Below are 14,373 nucleotides of genomic sequence, written 5' to 3' on the forward strand. Positions count from 1 at the left end.
TGATTTTATTTTTTTTTATTTTTACCATTTTAAACATCTGGAATTTGAGAAATTTCTAGAATTTTTTGAATACCCAAAATCCTTATAGTGTTTATAGTTTTTGGCAGCCTTGGAATCCTTGCACAATATTTGAAGACAATTTATAAATTCAGTTAATTGTTTGGGATTTCTATGGTTTGTAGAATTGTGTAAACTTTTGGAATTTTCAGATCTTGTAATTTTTGGATTCTTAATTTTTCCTGAATTTCCATTATTTGGAAAATTTTTAAAATCTTTAGATTTTCCAGATGTAGTATAATATTCAAAATTTTTAGAATTTTTTTATTTTCCGGATTTTTAGCATTTTTACAGCTTTTAAAATATCTGGAATTTCGGGAATCTTTGAAATTTTTGAAATTCCTAAAATTCTTGTAGTCATTATTATTGTAGCTTTGGCATTTCGTCCGATGGACCCGATTACTTCCTTGGCTTACGCTCGGGAAGCAAAAAAACGAAAAGGACGAAACAGGGCGAAAAAGGACGATGTGTACGAAAAGGACGAAAAAGGGCAGAAAGGATGAAAAAGGACGTAAAAGGACGAAAAAGGACAAGAAAGAACGAAAAGGAGGAAGAGGTCGAAAAGGACGAAAAAGGACGGAAAAGGACGGAACAGACGAAGAAGCACGAAAATGACGAAAAAGGACGAAAAAGGACGAAAAGGACGAAAAAGAACAAAAAGGCTGAAAAATTACGAAGGACGAAAAAAACCGAAAAGGACGAAAGAGGACAAAAAGGACGGAATGGATGAAAAGAGACGAACAGGACGAAGAAGGACGAAACGGACTAAAAGGACGAAAAGGACGAAGAGGACGAAACAAAAATTAAAAGGACGAAAAAGGACGAAAAGGACGAAACAGGATGAAAAGGGACGACAAAGAACGAAAAGGACGAAGTGGACGAAAAACGATGAAAAGAACGAAAAAGGACGAGAACTTACGAAAAGTTCGAAAAAGGACGAAAAGGACGAAAATGATGAAAAGGACGAAAAAGAGCGAGAAGACGAAAAGGAGGAAAAAGAGCGACAAGGCTGAAAAATTGTGAAAATGGACTAAAAAAACCGTAAAGGACGAAGAAGGACAACAAGGACGAAAAGGACGAAAAAGGACAAAAAGAACGAAGAAGAACGAAAAGGAAGGAAATGACTAAAAAGATGAAAAGGACGAAGAGGACGAAAAACAAACGAAATGGACGAAAAGGACGGGAAAGGACGAAAAGGACGAAAAGGACGAAAAAGGATGAGAAATGACGAAAAGGACGAAGTGGATGAAAAAGGACAAGAAGGACGAAAAAGGACAAAAATTTACGAAAAAGTCGAAAAAGGACGAAAGAGGATGAAAAAGGACGAAAGTGGATGAAAAAGGACGAAAAAGAGCGAAAAGAACGAAAAATTACGAAGAGGACGAAAAAAATACGAAAAGGACGAAAAAGGACAAAGTGTACGAAAAACGACGAAAAGGACAAAAAAGGACGAAAAGGACGAAAAAGGACGCTAAAGGATGAAAAGGACGAAAAAGGACGCAAAAGGACAAAAAAGGACGACAAAGGACGAAAAGGGCAAAAGTTCGAAACCGGCGAAAAATGACGAAAAGGGATGAAAAGGACGAAACATGACGAAAAAGACGAACAGGATGAAAAAGAGCAAAAATAACGAAAAATTACGACGAAAAGAACAAAAAAAATACGAAAAGGACGAAGAGGACGAATAAGGACGCAAAAGACGAAAAGGACGAGAAGGATGACAAAGACGAAAAAGAGCGAAAAGGCTAAATAATTACGAAAAAGGAGGAAAATAATCGAAAAGGACGAGAGAAGGATAAAAAGGACGAAAAGAACGAAAAAGGACGAAACAGGATGGAAAGGACGAAAAAGGACGAAAAGGATGAAAAAGCGAAAACAACGAAAAATTACGAAAAGTACAAAAAAGGACGAAGAAGGACGAAACGGACTAAAAGGACGAAAAGGACGAAGAGGACGAAAAAAAAAATTAAAAGGACGAAAAAGGACGAAAAGGACGAAATAGGATGAAAAGGGACGACAAAGAACGAAAAGGACGAAGCGGACGAAAAACGACGAAAAGAACGAAAAAGGACGAAAACTTACGAAAAGTTCGAAAAAGGACGAAAAGGACGAAAATGATGAAAAGGACGAAAAAGAGCGAGAAGACGAAACGGAGGAAAAAGAGCGACAAGGCTGAAAAATTGTGAAAATGGACTAAAAAACCGTAAAGGACGAAGAAAGACAACAAGGACGAAAAGGACCAAAAAGGACGAAAAGAACGAAGAAGAACGAAAAGGAAGGAAATGACCAAAAAGATGAAAAGGACGAAGAGGACGAAAAACAAACGAAATGGACGAAAAGGACGGGAAAGGACGAAAAGGACGAAAAGGACGAAAAAGGATGAGAAATGACGAAAAGGACGAAGTGGATGAAAAACGACAAGAAGGACGAAAAAGGACAAAAATTTACGAAAAAGTCGAAAAAGGACGAAAGAGGATGAAAAAGGACGAAAGTGGATGAAAAAGGACGAAAAAGAGCGAAAAGAACGAAAAATTACGAAGAGGACGAAAAAAATACGAAAAGGACGAAAAAGGACGAAGTGTACGAAAAAGGACGAAATAGGATGAACAAGAGCGAAAAAAACAAACAATTACAAAAAGGACGAAAAGGACGAAAAAGGACGAAACAGGATGGAAAGGACGAAAAAGGACGAAAAGGGCAAAAAGGTCGAAACGGACGAACAAGAACGAAAAAGGACGAAAAGGACCGAGAAGAGCGAAAACAACGAAAAATTACGAAAAGGACGAAAAAGGACGTAAAGGACAAAAAAAAAACGAAAAGGACGAAAAAGGACGGAAAGGACGAAAAGGACGAAAAAGGACCAAAAAAGACGAAAAGTATGACAAGGACGAAAAGGACGAAAAGAACGAAAGAGGACGAAAAAGACGAAAAAGGACGAAAAGGACGGAAAGGACGAAAAGGACGAAAAAGGACGATAAGCACGAAGAGGACGAAAAAGGACGAAAAGCACGAAAAAGGGCGATGAGTACGAAAAGGACGAGAGGGACGAAAAGGACGGTGAAGGACGAAAATGACTTCAAGGACAAGAAAAAACGTACAGGACGAAAAGAACGAAAAAGGAATCGTCCTGACGAAGAGGAAGAGAAAGGACGAAATGGTGGAAAGGTCGAAAAATTACGGAAAGGACGAAAAAGGACGAAAAACAAATAACGAAAAGGACGAAAAAGGACAAAAAGGACGAAAAGGACGAAGAATGACAAAAAAGAGAGAAAAGGACCGAAAGTACGAAAAGGATGAAAAATTACGACAAGGACGAAAAAGGACGAGAAGGACGAAAAGGACGGAAAAGGACGAAAAAGGACAATAAATACGAAAAGGACGACGTTTTTAATTAATGTATTGTAGAGAAATAAGGACTTTGCAGTGAAGCTCTGGCTCTTTGGTTCATCACGAATAAAAAAAAACAACACAATTAAGACAGGGTGAGTGGGCGGGGATATATTTCCTTTTTTTTTTTTTTCTTAAAATGTGTAGACTTATTTCGACAACAAAAACTTAAATCAGTCTTATTTTTGTTCAAATGTAATATTTATGTAACCATCAGGTTTAATAAATTGTTTTATTTCTTGTTCTCTATTTTTGTCTGCAATTTCTTTATTATTTTTCTATTCAGTTTTTTGCCACATTTAAGCTAAGAATTTTACGATGTTGAAGAGGTTTTTGTCAAAATACAGACATTAATGTTGGTTTAACGGGCCAATAAAACATTTCGTTCCAGCAGCCAGTAAACAAGTCATAATGGAAAATGTTTAGACTAGTAAAAAATTAATTTCAGTGATAATTATAAAAATTATCAAAGTTTTGGTAGAGAAACATTTTATTTTATGTAAAGCCGGCAAGGGTAATAAAATCGTTGCTTTGTGAATAAAACACTCATTTCCTCATCGCTAATTGTCCTTATCAGAGTTCGGTAGTAATTATGGTCAGAGAAGTATAGTATATTACACATCGAGGGTGGTAAGAAGCTAATTACGAACGAAGTTTATACACGAGCGAGCGTAGCGAGCGAGTGATGTAAATATGAGTTCGTAATTAGCTTACCACCAGAGTTGTGTCATATACTTTTTCTACGATCTATAATGAAGAATCACTTTCAGAAGAAATTTTTTTGGGAAAGCAAATATTTATAGTTGCTATGGAAACTATTCAAACAGGCACGTAATATATATATATTACGTGCCTGTTCATTCATTACATGCCAGTGGGTGTAACTATGGTTTTACTATGAGGCTAGACAGTTCGTAATTCATGGATTACTATGTAGGAGTAGAAAAAACAAATTATGCAAGTTTTTTTTTCACTTTTAATAATCCATTGCGCAAAAACAGGTTTAAAACATATAATTTTATAATTTCTATGAATAATTGAATACATTATTTTGTTTCAAGTGTAAACTGTTACTTCTTTTGAGTATAAATCGAACAAACAAAGCAATTTTTGGAATTCCATAATTTGAAAAATAACAATCCAAACAACAACACTCAGCTATTATAAAAAAGCAAAAACTTCTCCAAACATTTTGGCAACTCGAAACTTTCAACCAAATCCATAACCCTATTCCCTCCCAATACCTTCCATAAATACAAGCGAACTTGTCGTTTCAAACTCAAGGGACACCTAACAACAGAAGCAACAAAATCGAATCTCTGTTGATGTAGATCACCTTGAGAAAGAATTTACTTAGGTCTCCGTTAGGATCCTGAAATTGAAAAGTTCTCAGTATTCAAATCCTGAAAAATTGAGTATTGAAAACTTGAAAAATTGAGAAAGCCAAGCATCAAAAAATAGTAAAATAGAAAGATGTAAAAAAACATCCAAAAATTGAGAAATAAAAGAAAAGAGAAATCAAAAACATCAACAGTAGAGGAGTCAAAAAATCAAAAAATTAAGAAATCAAATTAGACGAAAATTGAAAAATCGAAAAGTTAATAATTGAAAAATTGAAACATTTTAAATGAAAAAAAATCGGTAAACCGAAAAATTGAAAAATCTAAAAATCGAGAAATTGAACAATCTAAAACTTAAACAATTTAAAAATCGAAGAATTGGAAAACCAAAAAATCTAAACCGAGAACTTGAAAAATCGAATAATCGAGAAATCAAAACATCAAGGAAAGCAAAAAAATTAACGGAAAATCTAGAACTCAAAAATTCAAAAATTAAAATACCTATCGAAAAATTGAAAAACCGAGAAATCGAAACATCAAAAAATGGAAAAATTGAAGAACCGCAACATTGCAAAACAACAGAACTGAAATACTGAAAAACTGAAAAATGGAAGGAAAATTGAAAAATCGAAAAAGTGAAAAAATTCAAAACTGAAATCTTGAAAAACTGAAAAATGGAAAGAAAACTGAAGAATCGGAAAAGCGAAAAATTCCAAAACTGAAACATTGAAAAATTCAGAAATCGAAAAATTGAAAAATCACAATTGAAGAAAGAATTGAAAAATCGAGAAATAGAGAAATGGGAAAATCAAAAAATCAGTTAATCGAAAAATTGAGAAATCGAAAAATTTAGAAACGTCAAAAATTAAAAACTGAAAAACAAAAAAAAAATAAAAATGGTTAAACAGAAACATCGGAAAATTGAGAAAACAAAAAATGAAGAAATTCGAAAAACCAAAAATATGAAGAATCGAGAAATCGAAGAATCGATAAATTGAAAAATCCAACAGTAATATGTCGAAAATTTGAGAAATCGAAATCGAGCAAAACTGAAGTATCGTAAAGTTAATAAATCGAAAAACTGAACATTTTTGAAAAAAAAATCGTATCAAAAACTAAAAATTCAAAAAATCGAGAAATTGAACAATCAAAAAATCAAAACATTGAAATCCCAGAAAGTTGATAAATAGGAAAATTTAAAAAACAAAAATTTTAAAAATCCAAGAATTGAACAACAAAAAAAACCTAAGCCAGAAAACTCAGAAAATCGAATGATCGAGAACTCAAAATATCAAAGAAAACAAAAAATCAAAATTTAAAAATTCGACAAATTGAAAAATCATGGAACTGAAAAATCAAAAAGTCGAGATAGTGAGAAATCTAAAAACCTAAAACTTTAAAAACTGAAAAATGAAAATATCGAAAAATTTAAAAACCGAGAAAACACAATATCAAAAATTTGAAAAATTGAAGAAACGAAATATTGCAAAATTCCAAAGCTGAAATATTGAAAAACCTAAAAATGGAAGGAAAATTAAAGAATCGAAAATGTGAAAAAATCCCAAACTGAAACATTGAAAAATTGAGAAATGGGAAAAGCAAAAAAGCAGTTCTATTTTTAAACGCTCTGTATTTTTGCTCGGTAAAAATGATAAATGCTAAGTTATATAATAAATGCTCAGTTAAAAAGTAAATTCTTTAGTAAAAATAATATATGCTTGGTGAAATAATAGCTGCTTAGTTAAATTAATAACTGTTCGATTAAATAAGGAATGTTGTGAGAACCCTACGTGCTAAGTATAAAAATTGGTCGAATTTTATTTCGACAGAACTTCCCTCGCCCGTCAAGTGCAGCACAACAAATAATACTTCCGCAGAAGGCGCAAATTGAAAAACGAAACATACTTAAAATAGACAACAGATCGAAAAATTAAAAAATCAAAAAATTTAAATATCTGAAAATTGAAAATCCAGAAATTGAAAAGTTCTCAGTATTCAAATCCGGAAAAATTGAATATTGAAAACTTGAAATATTGAGAAATCCAAGCATCAAAAAATAGTGAAATCGAAAGATGTAAAAAAAAAATCCAAAAATTGAGAAATAAAAGAAAAGAGTAATCAAAAATTTAAAAATTCGAAAAATTGAAAAATTAAAATATCGAAAAATTGAAGAATTGGGAAATCGAAACACCAAAAAAATCAAAAAAACAAAAATCTAAAATTCAAAAATCAAAAAATTGAACACTCGAAAAGCCAAAAAGTCGAAAAATCCAAACATTAGAATGTTCAAAAACTGAAACATCGAGAAATCAAAACATCAACAGTAGAGGAATCAAAAATAAAAAATTAAGAAATCGGATTAGACGAAAATTGAAAAATCGAAAAGTTAATAATTGAAAAATTGAAACATTTTAAATGAAAAAAAATCAGTAAACCGAAAAATTGAAAAATCTAAAAATCGAGAAATTGAACAATCTACAAATTAAACAATTTAAAAATCGAAGAATTGGAAAACCAAAAAATCTAAACCGAGAACTTGAAAAATCGAATAATCGAGAAATCAAAACATCAAGGAAAGCAAAAAAATTAACGGAAAATCTAGAACTCAAAAATTCAAAAATTAAAATACCTATCGAAAAATTGAAAAACCGAGAAATCGAAACATCAAAAAATGGAAAAAATTGAAGAACCGCAACATTGCAAAACCCCAGAACTGAAATACTGAAAAACTGAAAAATGGAAGGAAAATTGAAAAATCGAAAAAGTGAAAAAATTCAAAACTGAAATCTTGAAAACCTGAAAAATGGAAAGAAAATTGAAGAATCGGAAAAGTGAAAAAATCGAAAACTGAAACATTGAAAAATTCAGAAATCGAAAAATTGAAAAATCACAATTGAAGAAATAATTGAAAAATCGAGAAATAGAGAAATGGGAAAATCAAAAAATCAGTTAATCGAAAAATTGAGAAATCGAAAAATTTAGAAACGTCAAAAATTGAAAACTGAAAAATAAAAAAATTTAAGAATCGTAAAACTGAAACATCGGAAAATTGAGAAATCAAAAAATGAAGAAATTCGAAAAACCAAAAATATGAAGAATCGAGAAATCGAAGAATCGATAAATTGAAAAATCCCAACAGTAATATGTCGAAAAATTGAGAAATCGAAATCGAGCAAAACTGAAGTATCGTAAAGTTAATAAATTGAAAAACTGATAATTTTTGAAAAAAAAAAATCGTATCAAAAACTAAAAATTAAAAAAATCGAGAAATTGAACAATCAAAAAATCAAAACATTGAAATCCCAGTAAGTTGATAAATAGGAAAATTTAAAAAACAAAAATTTTTAAAATCCAAGAATTGAACAACAAAAAAAATCTAAGTCTCAAAAACTCAGAAAATCGAATGATCGAGAACTCAAAATATCAAAGAAAACAAAAAATCAAAATTTAAAAATTCGACAAATTAAAAAATCATGTAACTGAAAAATCGAAAAGTCGAGATAGTTAGAAATCTAAAAACCTAAAACTTTAAAAACTGAAAAATGAAAATATCGAAAAATTTAAAAACCGAGAAAACACAATATCAAAAATTTTGAAAAATTGAAGAAACGAAATATTGCAAAATTCCAAAGCTGAAATATTCAAAAACCTAAAAATGGAAGGAAAATTAAAGAATCGAAACAGTGAAAAAAGCCCAAACTGAAACATTGAAAAATTGAGAAATGGGAAAAGCAAAAAAGCAGTTCTATTTTTAAACGCTCTGTATTTTTGCTCGGTAAAAATGATAAATGCTAAGTTATATAATAAATGCTCAGTTAAAGAATCCATTTTTTAATAAAAATAATATATGCTTGGTGAAAAAATAGCTGCTTAGTTAAATTAATAACTGTTCGGTTAAATAAGGAATGCTTAGTGAGAACCCTACGTGCTAAGTATAAAAAATTGGTCGAATTTTATTTCGACAGAACTTCCTTCGCCCGTCAAGTGCAGCACAACAAATAATACTCCCGCAGAAGGCGCAAATTGAAAAACGAAACATACTTAAAATAGACAACAGATCGAAAAATTAAAAAATCAAAAAATTTAAATATCTGAAAATTGAAAATCCAGAAATTGAAAAGTTCTCAGTATTCAAATCCGGAAAAATTGAATATTGAAAACTTGAAATATTGAGAAATCCAAGCATCAAAAAATAGTGAAATCGAAAGATGTAAAAAAAAAATCCAAAAATTGAGAAATAAAAGAAAAGAGTAATCAAAAATTTAAAAATTCGAAAAATTGAAAAATTAAAATATCGAAAAATTGAAGAATTGGGAAATCGAAACACCAAAAAAATCAAAAAAACAAAAATCTAAAATTCAAAAATCAAAAAATTGAACACTCGAAAAGCCAAAAAGTCGAAAAATCCAAACATTAGAATGTTCAAAAACTGAAACATCGAGAAATCAAAACATCAACAGTAGAGGAATCAAAAAATCAAAAAATTAAGAAATCAAATTAGACGAAAATTGAAAAATCGAAAAGTTAATAATTGAAAAATTGAAACATTTTAAATGAAAAAAAATCGGTAAACCGAAAAATTGAAAAATCTAAAAATCGAGAAATTGAACAATCTAAAAATTAAACAATTTAAAAATCGAAGAATTGGAAAACCAAAAAATCTAAACCGAGAACTTGAAAAATCGAATAATCGAGAAATCAAAACATCAAGGAAACCAAAAAAAATTAACGGAAAATCGAGAACTTAAAAATTGAAAAATTAAAATACCTATCGAAAAATTGAAAAACCGAGAAATCGAAACATCAAAAAATGGAAAAATTGAAGAACCGAAACATTGCAAAACCCCAGAACTGAAATACTGAAAAACTGAAAAATGGAAGGAAAATTGAAAAATTGAAAAAGTGAAAAAATTCAAAACTGGAATCTTAAAAAACTGAAAAATGGAAAGAAAACTGAAGAATCGGAAAAGCGAAAAAATCCAAAACTGAAACATTGAAAAATTCAGAAATTGAAAAATTGAAAAATCACAATTGAAGAAAGAATTGAAAAATCGAGAAATAGAGAAATGGGAAAATCAAAAAATCAGTTAATCGAAAAATTGAGAAATCGAAAAATTTAGAAACGTCAAAAATTAAAAACTGAAAAACAAAAAAATTTAAAAATGGTTAAACAGAAACATCGGAAAATTGAGAAAACAAAAAATGAAGAAATTCCAAAAACCAAAAATATGAAAAATCGAGAAATCGAAGAATCGATAAATTGAAAAATCCCAACAGTAATATGTCGAAAAATTGAGAAATCGAAATCGAGCAAAACTGAAGTATCGTAAAGTTAATAAATTGAAAAACTGAAAATTTTTGAAAAAAAAATTGTAACAAAAACTAAAATTTCAAAAAATCGAGAAATTGAACAATCAAAAAATCAAAACATTGAAATCCCAGAAAGTTGATTAACAGGAAAATTTAAAAAACAAAAATTTTAAAAACCCAAGAATTGAACAACAAAAAAAATCTAAGCCTGAAAACGCAGAAAATCGAATGATCGAGAACTCAAAATATCAAAGAAAACAAAAAATCTAAAATTTAAAAATTCGACAAATTGAAAAATCATGGAACTGAAAAATCGAAAAGTCGAGATAGTGAGAAATCTAAAAACCTAAAACTTTAAAAACTGAAAAAATAAAATATCGAAAAATTTAAAAACCGAGAAAACACAATATCAAAAATTTGAAAAAATGATGAAACGAAATATTGCAAAATTCCAAAGCTGAAATATTGAAAAACCTAAAAATGGAAGGAAAATTAAAGAATCGAAACAGTGAAAAAATCCCAAACTGAAGCATTGAAAAATTGAGAAATGGAGAAATGGGAAAAGCAAAAAAATTGGTCTAAAGAGTTTAGACAGTACTTCCCTCGCTATCGGAAACGTGACGACTGCATGCCTGTTATGTTTTTTTTTCACATTAGATTTCAAAGCATTCGGTTTTGTAGTTCCTGATTAAATTAATAAAATAAATTTGCGCATTCATTAATTTTTTTGAGTTACCCTATATATCCAAATCCAAAAAATATGAATGGGATGATAAATTACAAGAAGAGACTCATCAAAATTGGTCTTTCGAGCCGGATCACCGTACAGTCGGCCCGTTGTCTTAGTACATCCCGCGGCAGAATCCACCACCAGAATCAATACAGTGTTTGTGTATTGCTGGTTGCCGTCCTTTCAAGTCTTTCGTTCTTTAATATTATATCTATTTTTACAGTCCCTTGACCAAAATAGAACACCCGAAGACTTAAGTTTATTCCGAGTCCGTCAGAAACAGTTTCCATTCAATATCCCGAGGAGTAAATCAAAATCAAGTGCGTCAGTGTTAACGATTTATTTTCAGATAAGCAATGAAGTTGCACAACTTTCGTCCTTCCAAGCAAGTTTTTTCTGCGTACTTCGTCTTTAGAACGATACGAAGAGACCCCCAAAGACCCCCATAGAAGAAAATTTGTCTATTTAGTACCCACTATAGTTTGAATTTAACCACAAAATTAAAAAAAACACACTAGGTAAATATTTTTAACAAGGAAAGTATGTCTACTTATAAATAGAGTTCAGTGTGACGCGAACCGTGCCGCTACAAAGTCTATCCACTGACAATTCTGTAAGTTAATTGTGTAATACCACATTCCAAAACTGTATCAATAAAATTTAGAAAATGTCGTCGTCGGAGTACAAACCTCTGCAAAGGGCACTAGCCGACTCGATCATCCGCAAGGTCCCAATCGACGAAATCCGCATCCTTCTAGCCTCAGGAGCCAAGGTACTATACTACATTTTTTGGTAAAACTTCACCCGACAGTACTTTCAGGTGGACGAGCCGGTGAATCGTGGTTTAAGACCTTTGCACTACGCAGTCTGGCAAGGGTACTTCGAGGCAGCCCGTTTGCTCATCACACGAGGCGCCGACCTGAACGCCATCGACAAGTGTGGCTACAGCCCTCTGCACCTCGCCGCAGAACATGGGTACTACAACCCCTTCTCGAGTACCCACTCCCTCTAACTTTATTACTAGATATCCAGAAATCGCCCGTCTTCTACTCCAATCCGGAGCCCAAGTCAACTACCGCCTCAACACCGGTGAAGAATTCCCACGTCGTACCCTCTGCGACGAACCTCTGCGTCTCGCCATCTTGAACAACCACATGGACATTGCGAGGATGGTGCTGGAACATGGTGCGGACCCCAACAAGCGGTACTTTTTCGGCACCGAGATCAATCTGACCACGGATTTGAAAGTACTAGAACTGTTGCTGACGTTTGGTGGAAACCCGAACAGTAGGGATAGATCTGGGCTTACTCCTTTGATGAAAGTGGTGCGACAGCCGTATGGAATGGAAGCTGCGTTGGTACTACTGAAGTATGGGGCTGACGTTAACGCTATGACTGACGAAAGGCACGACTACAGAAATCCGTTACACTATGCGGTACTATCCGGGGATTACGACGTCATCAATTTGCTGATTAAGCAAGGAGCGAAGCTAAACTACGACAAGGAAGCGAATTTGGGAAAACCTAGTCCTCTAGACTTGTCTATTCTGAGAGGGGACCCAAAAATCGTGGAACTGTTAATCAGAGAAGGTGCGGATGTCAACTGCAGCTCGCCTTTGATTGGCTCCCCGTTACACGTGGCGTGTGCTGATAGCATCCCTCACAGACACGAAATTCTTCAGGTTTGTCCATAAAACAATAAACACCTACTATACTATGACTAAATTTCTTTGCATAGATGTTGCTGAAGGCTGGTGCAGACCCTAACCTCAAAGTCTACAACGAAGTCGGTGAACACTGTCTCCAACTAAGACCAGTTCTGGTGGAATATCTGGCCTGTAATTCTAACCCGAGTCTCGGAATTGTCAATCTTCTCATCAAATATGGGGCTAGAGTGATAATGAAGATTCAAATTTGTGACCCTGATGGAATGCTCAATTGCTTGTATAACGTGATCCATGGGGAATGGGGGGAAGCTATTTTTCGTCTGTTGTTACAAGCATGTGAGGCCTTTGATACCCTCATGATTCGAAAAAATGGGGTTATGAGGCCCAAGCAGAAAGAAGAGTTGTTGGAGTTGGCTAGTGGGCCGCTAAGTTTGAAGAAGCAGGTTAGGTTGTTTTTGAGACGGTCTTTGGGGGGGAAGGAGTTGGTTGATTCTGTGCGGAGTTTTAGGTTGCCAAGGTGTCTAGAAAAGTATCTACTTTTTGACTATAGCTAAGTGATTTTTTTGACAACTCAGGTGTGAATTTGAATAAATGTGTACATACTGTATGGTTAAAATTAAATAAAGTGCAAAACGAAGACGGGATTTTTCTTCAGCTTTAACTCTTTCAGGAAAATTAGGTTTCCCGTTTCCGTGTGTCTGTCTGGTCTTTATAGTCCATGGTGTTTTTTTTTAATTTAGGCAATTGTTGTGAAATTTGAAATATACAATGAACACATCGTGCGGATGGTAAAATACTGACAAAATTTGTGTGATCATCCCCACCAAAAAGTAAATTTAAGATGTACAAAATTTTGAAATTTAACTTTATATTTTTACTTTCTAGAATTGTTAATGAATGAATGAATTAATTTTACTGATTAAATCAAAAATTGTTCATTTATGGTTCTTTGTAAATTTTTGGCAAAAATTCAAAACTGTCCACCAGAATTTTAAAAATTAACACTGTAATTTTAGTGTCTACAGCTATTTATTAATTAATGAACCAATCTTATTAATTAAATAAAAAATGGTTCATTTAAGTGTAGCGATTTTTGAAAAAAAAAAATAGAATTGTAGAATTTTACTATTTAACTTTATATTTAAATTTTCTATAACTGTTTATGCGGAATGTTTAAAGTAATTAGTTAATTAATAAATTAATTCTATTGACTAAATAAAAAATGGTTCATTTACATGTGTAAATTTTTGGAAAAAAATCAAAATTGTCAAACAGAATTTTAAATGGTTAAAGTAACGAATTAATGAATGCATTAATTTTCGTAATTAAATCAAAACTGGTTCATTTATGCGTGTACACTTTCGAAAGAAGTTCAGAATTCTGCAACAGAATATTACAATATAATTTTAAATTTTTTTCCCAGAGTTCTTTATTGAATAGTGTATTAGTTTTATTGTTTAAACAAAAAATGGTTCATTTATGGTTGTAGATTTTTTGTATAAATCAAAAATGTAGTACTGAATTACAAAAATTAACACTATGATTTTATGTTCTAGAAGTATTTTTAAATTAATGAATTAATTGTGTTAATTAAAACAAAAATGGTTCATTTAAGTGTGTCGAGTTTTGGTAAAAATTCAAAACCGTAAAATCTTAAAATTTAACTTCACATTTTTACTTGCTAGAGTTGTTAATTAATGAATTAATTAAATTTACTGATTAAATCAAAAATGGTTCATTTATGGTTCTTTGTAAATTTTTGGCAAAAATTCAAAATTGCCCAACAGAATTTTAAAAATTAACACTGTAATTTTAGTATCTACAGTTATTTATTAATTATTGAATCAGTTTTATTAATTTAATCAAAAAGGGTTCATTAAAG

At 31.7% G+C, this 14,373-nt stretch overlaps 1 protein-coding gene across 1 annotated transcript; it reads left to right on the forward strand.

Annotated features, from left to right (window-relative positions):
• The first annotated feature begins 10,993 nt into the window (after window positions 1-10,993).
• Window positions 10,994-13,128, forward strand: LOC135140487 (ankyrin-1-like). Its single transcript, XM_064071059.1, has 5 exons — window positions 10,994-11,437; window positions 11,489-11,596; window positions 11,645-11,799; window positions 11,849-12,506; window positions 12,563-13,128. The coding sequence occupies exons 2-5, from the start codon at window positions 11,492-11,494 to the stop codon at window positions 13,043-13,045; spliced, it is 1,401 nt and encodes a 466-aa protein (XP_063927129.1). The 5' UTR covers window positions 10,994-11,437; window positions 11,489-11,491; the 3' UTR covers window positions 13,046-13,128.
• Window positions 13,129-14,373: the final 1,245 nt, after the last annotated feature.

The sequence above is a fragment of the Zophobas morio genome, unplaced genomic scaffold (genome assembly GCF_036711695.1).
Source record: "Zophobas morio isolate AGI-343-1 ecotype UQ-CSIRO unplaced genomic scaffold, CSIRO_AGI_Zmor_V1 ptg000040l, whole genome shotgun sequence".
NCBI lineage: Eukaryota > Metazoa > Arthropoda > Insecta > Coleoptera > Tenebrionidae > Zophobas > Zophobas morio.

Coding starts and splice junctions, on each gene's coding strand:
- LOC135140487 (XM_064071059.1), top strand. CDS start 11,492: ATGTCGTCGTCGGAGTACAAACCTCTGCAAAGGGCACTAGCCGACTCG. Junction 11,800..11,848: donor CACCTCGCCGCAGAACATGG/GTACTACAACCC, acceptor CTTTATTACTAG/ATATCCAGAAATCGCCCGTC. Junction 12,507..12,562: donor ACAGACACGAAATTCTTCAG/GTTTGTCCATAA, acceptor TTCTTTGCATAG/ATGTTGCTGAAGGCTGGTGC.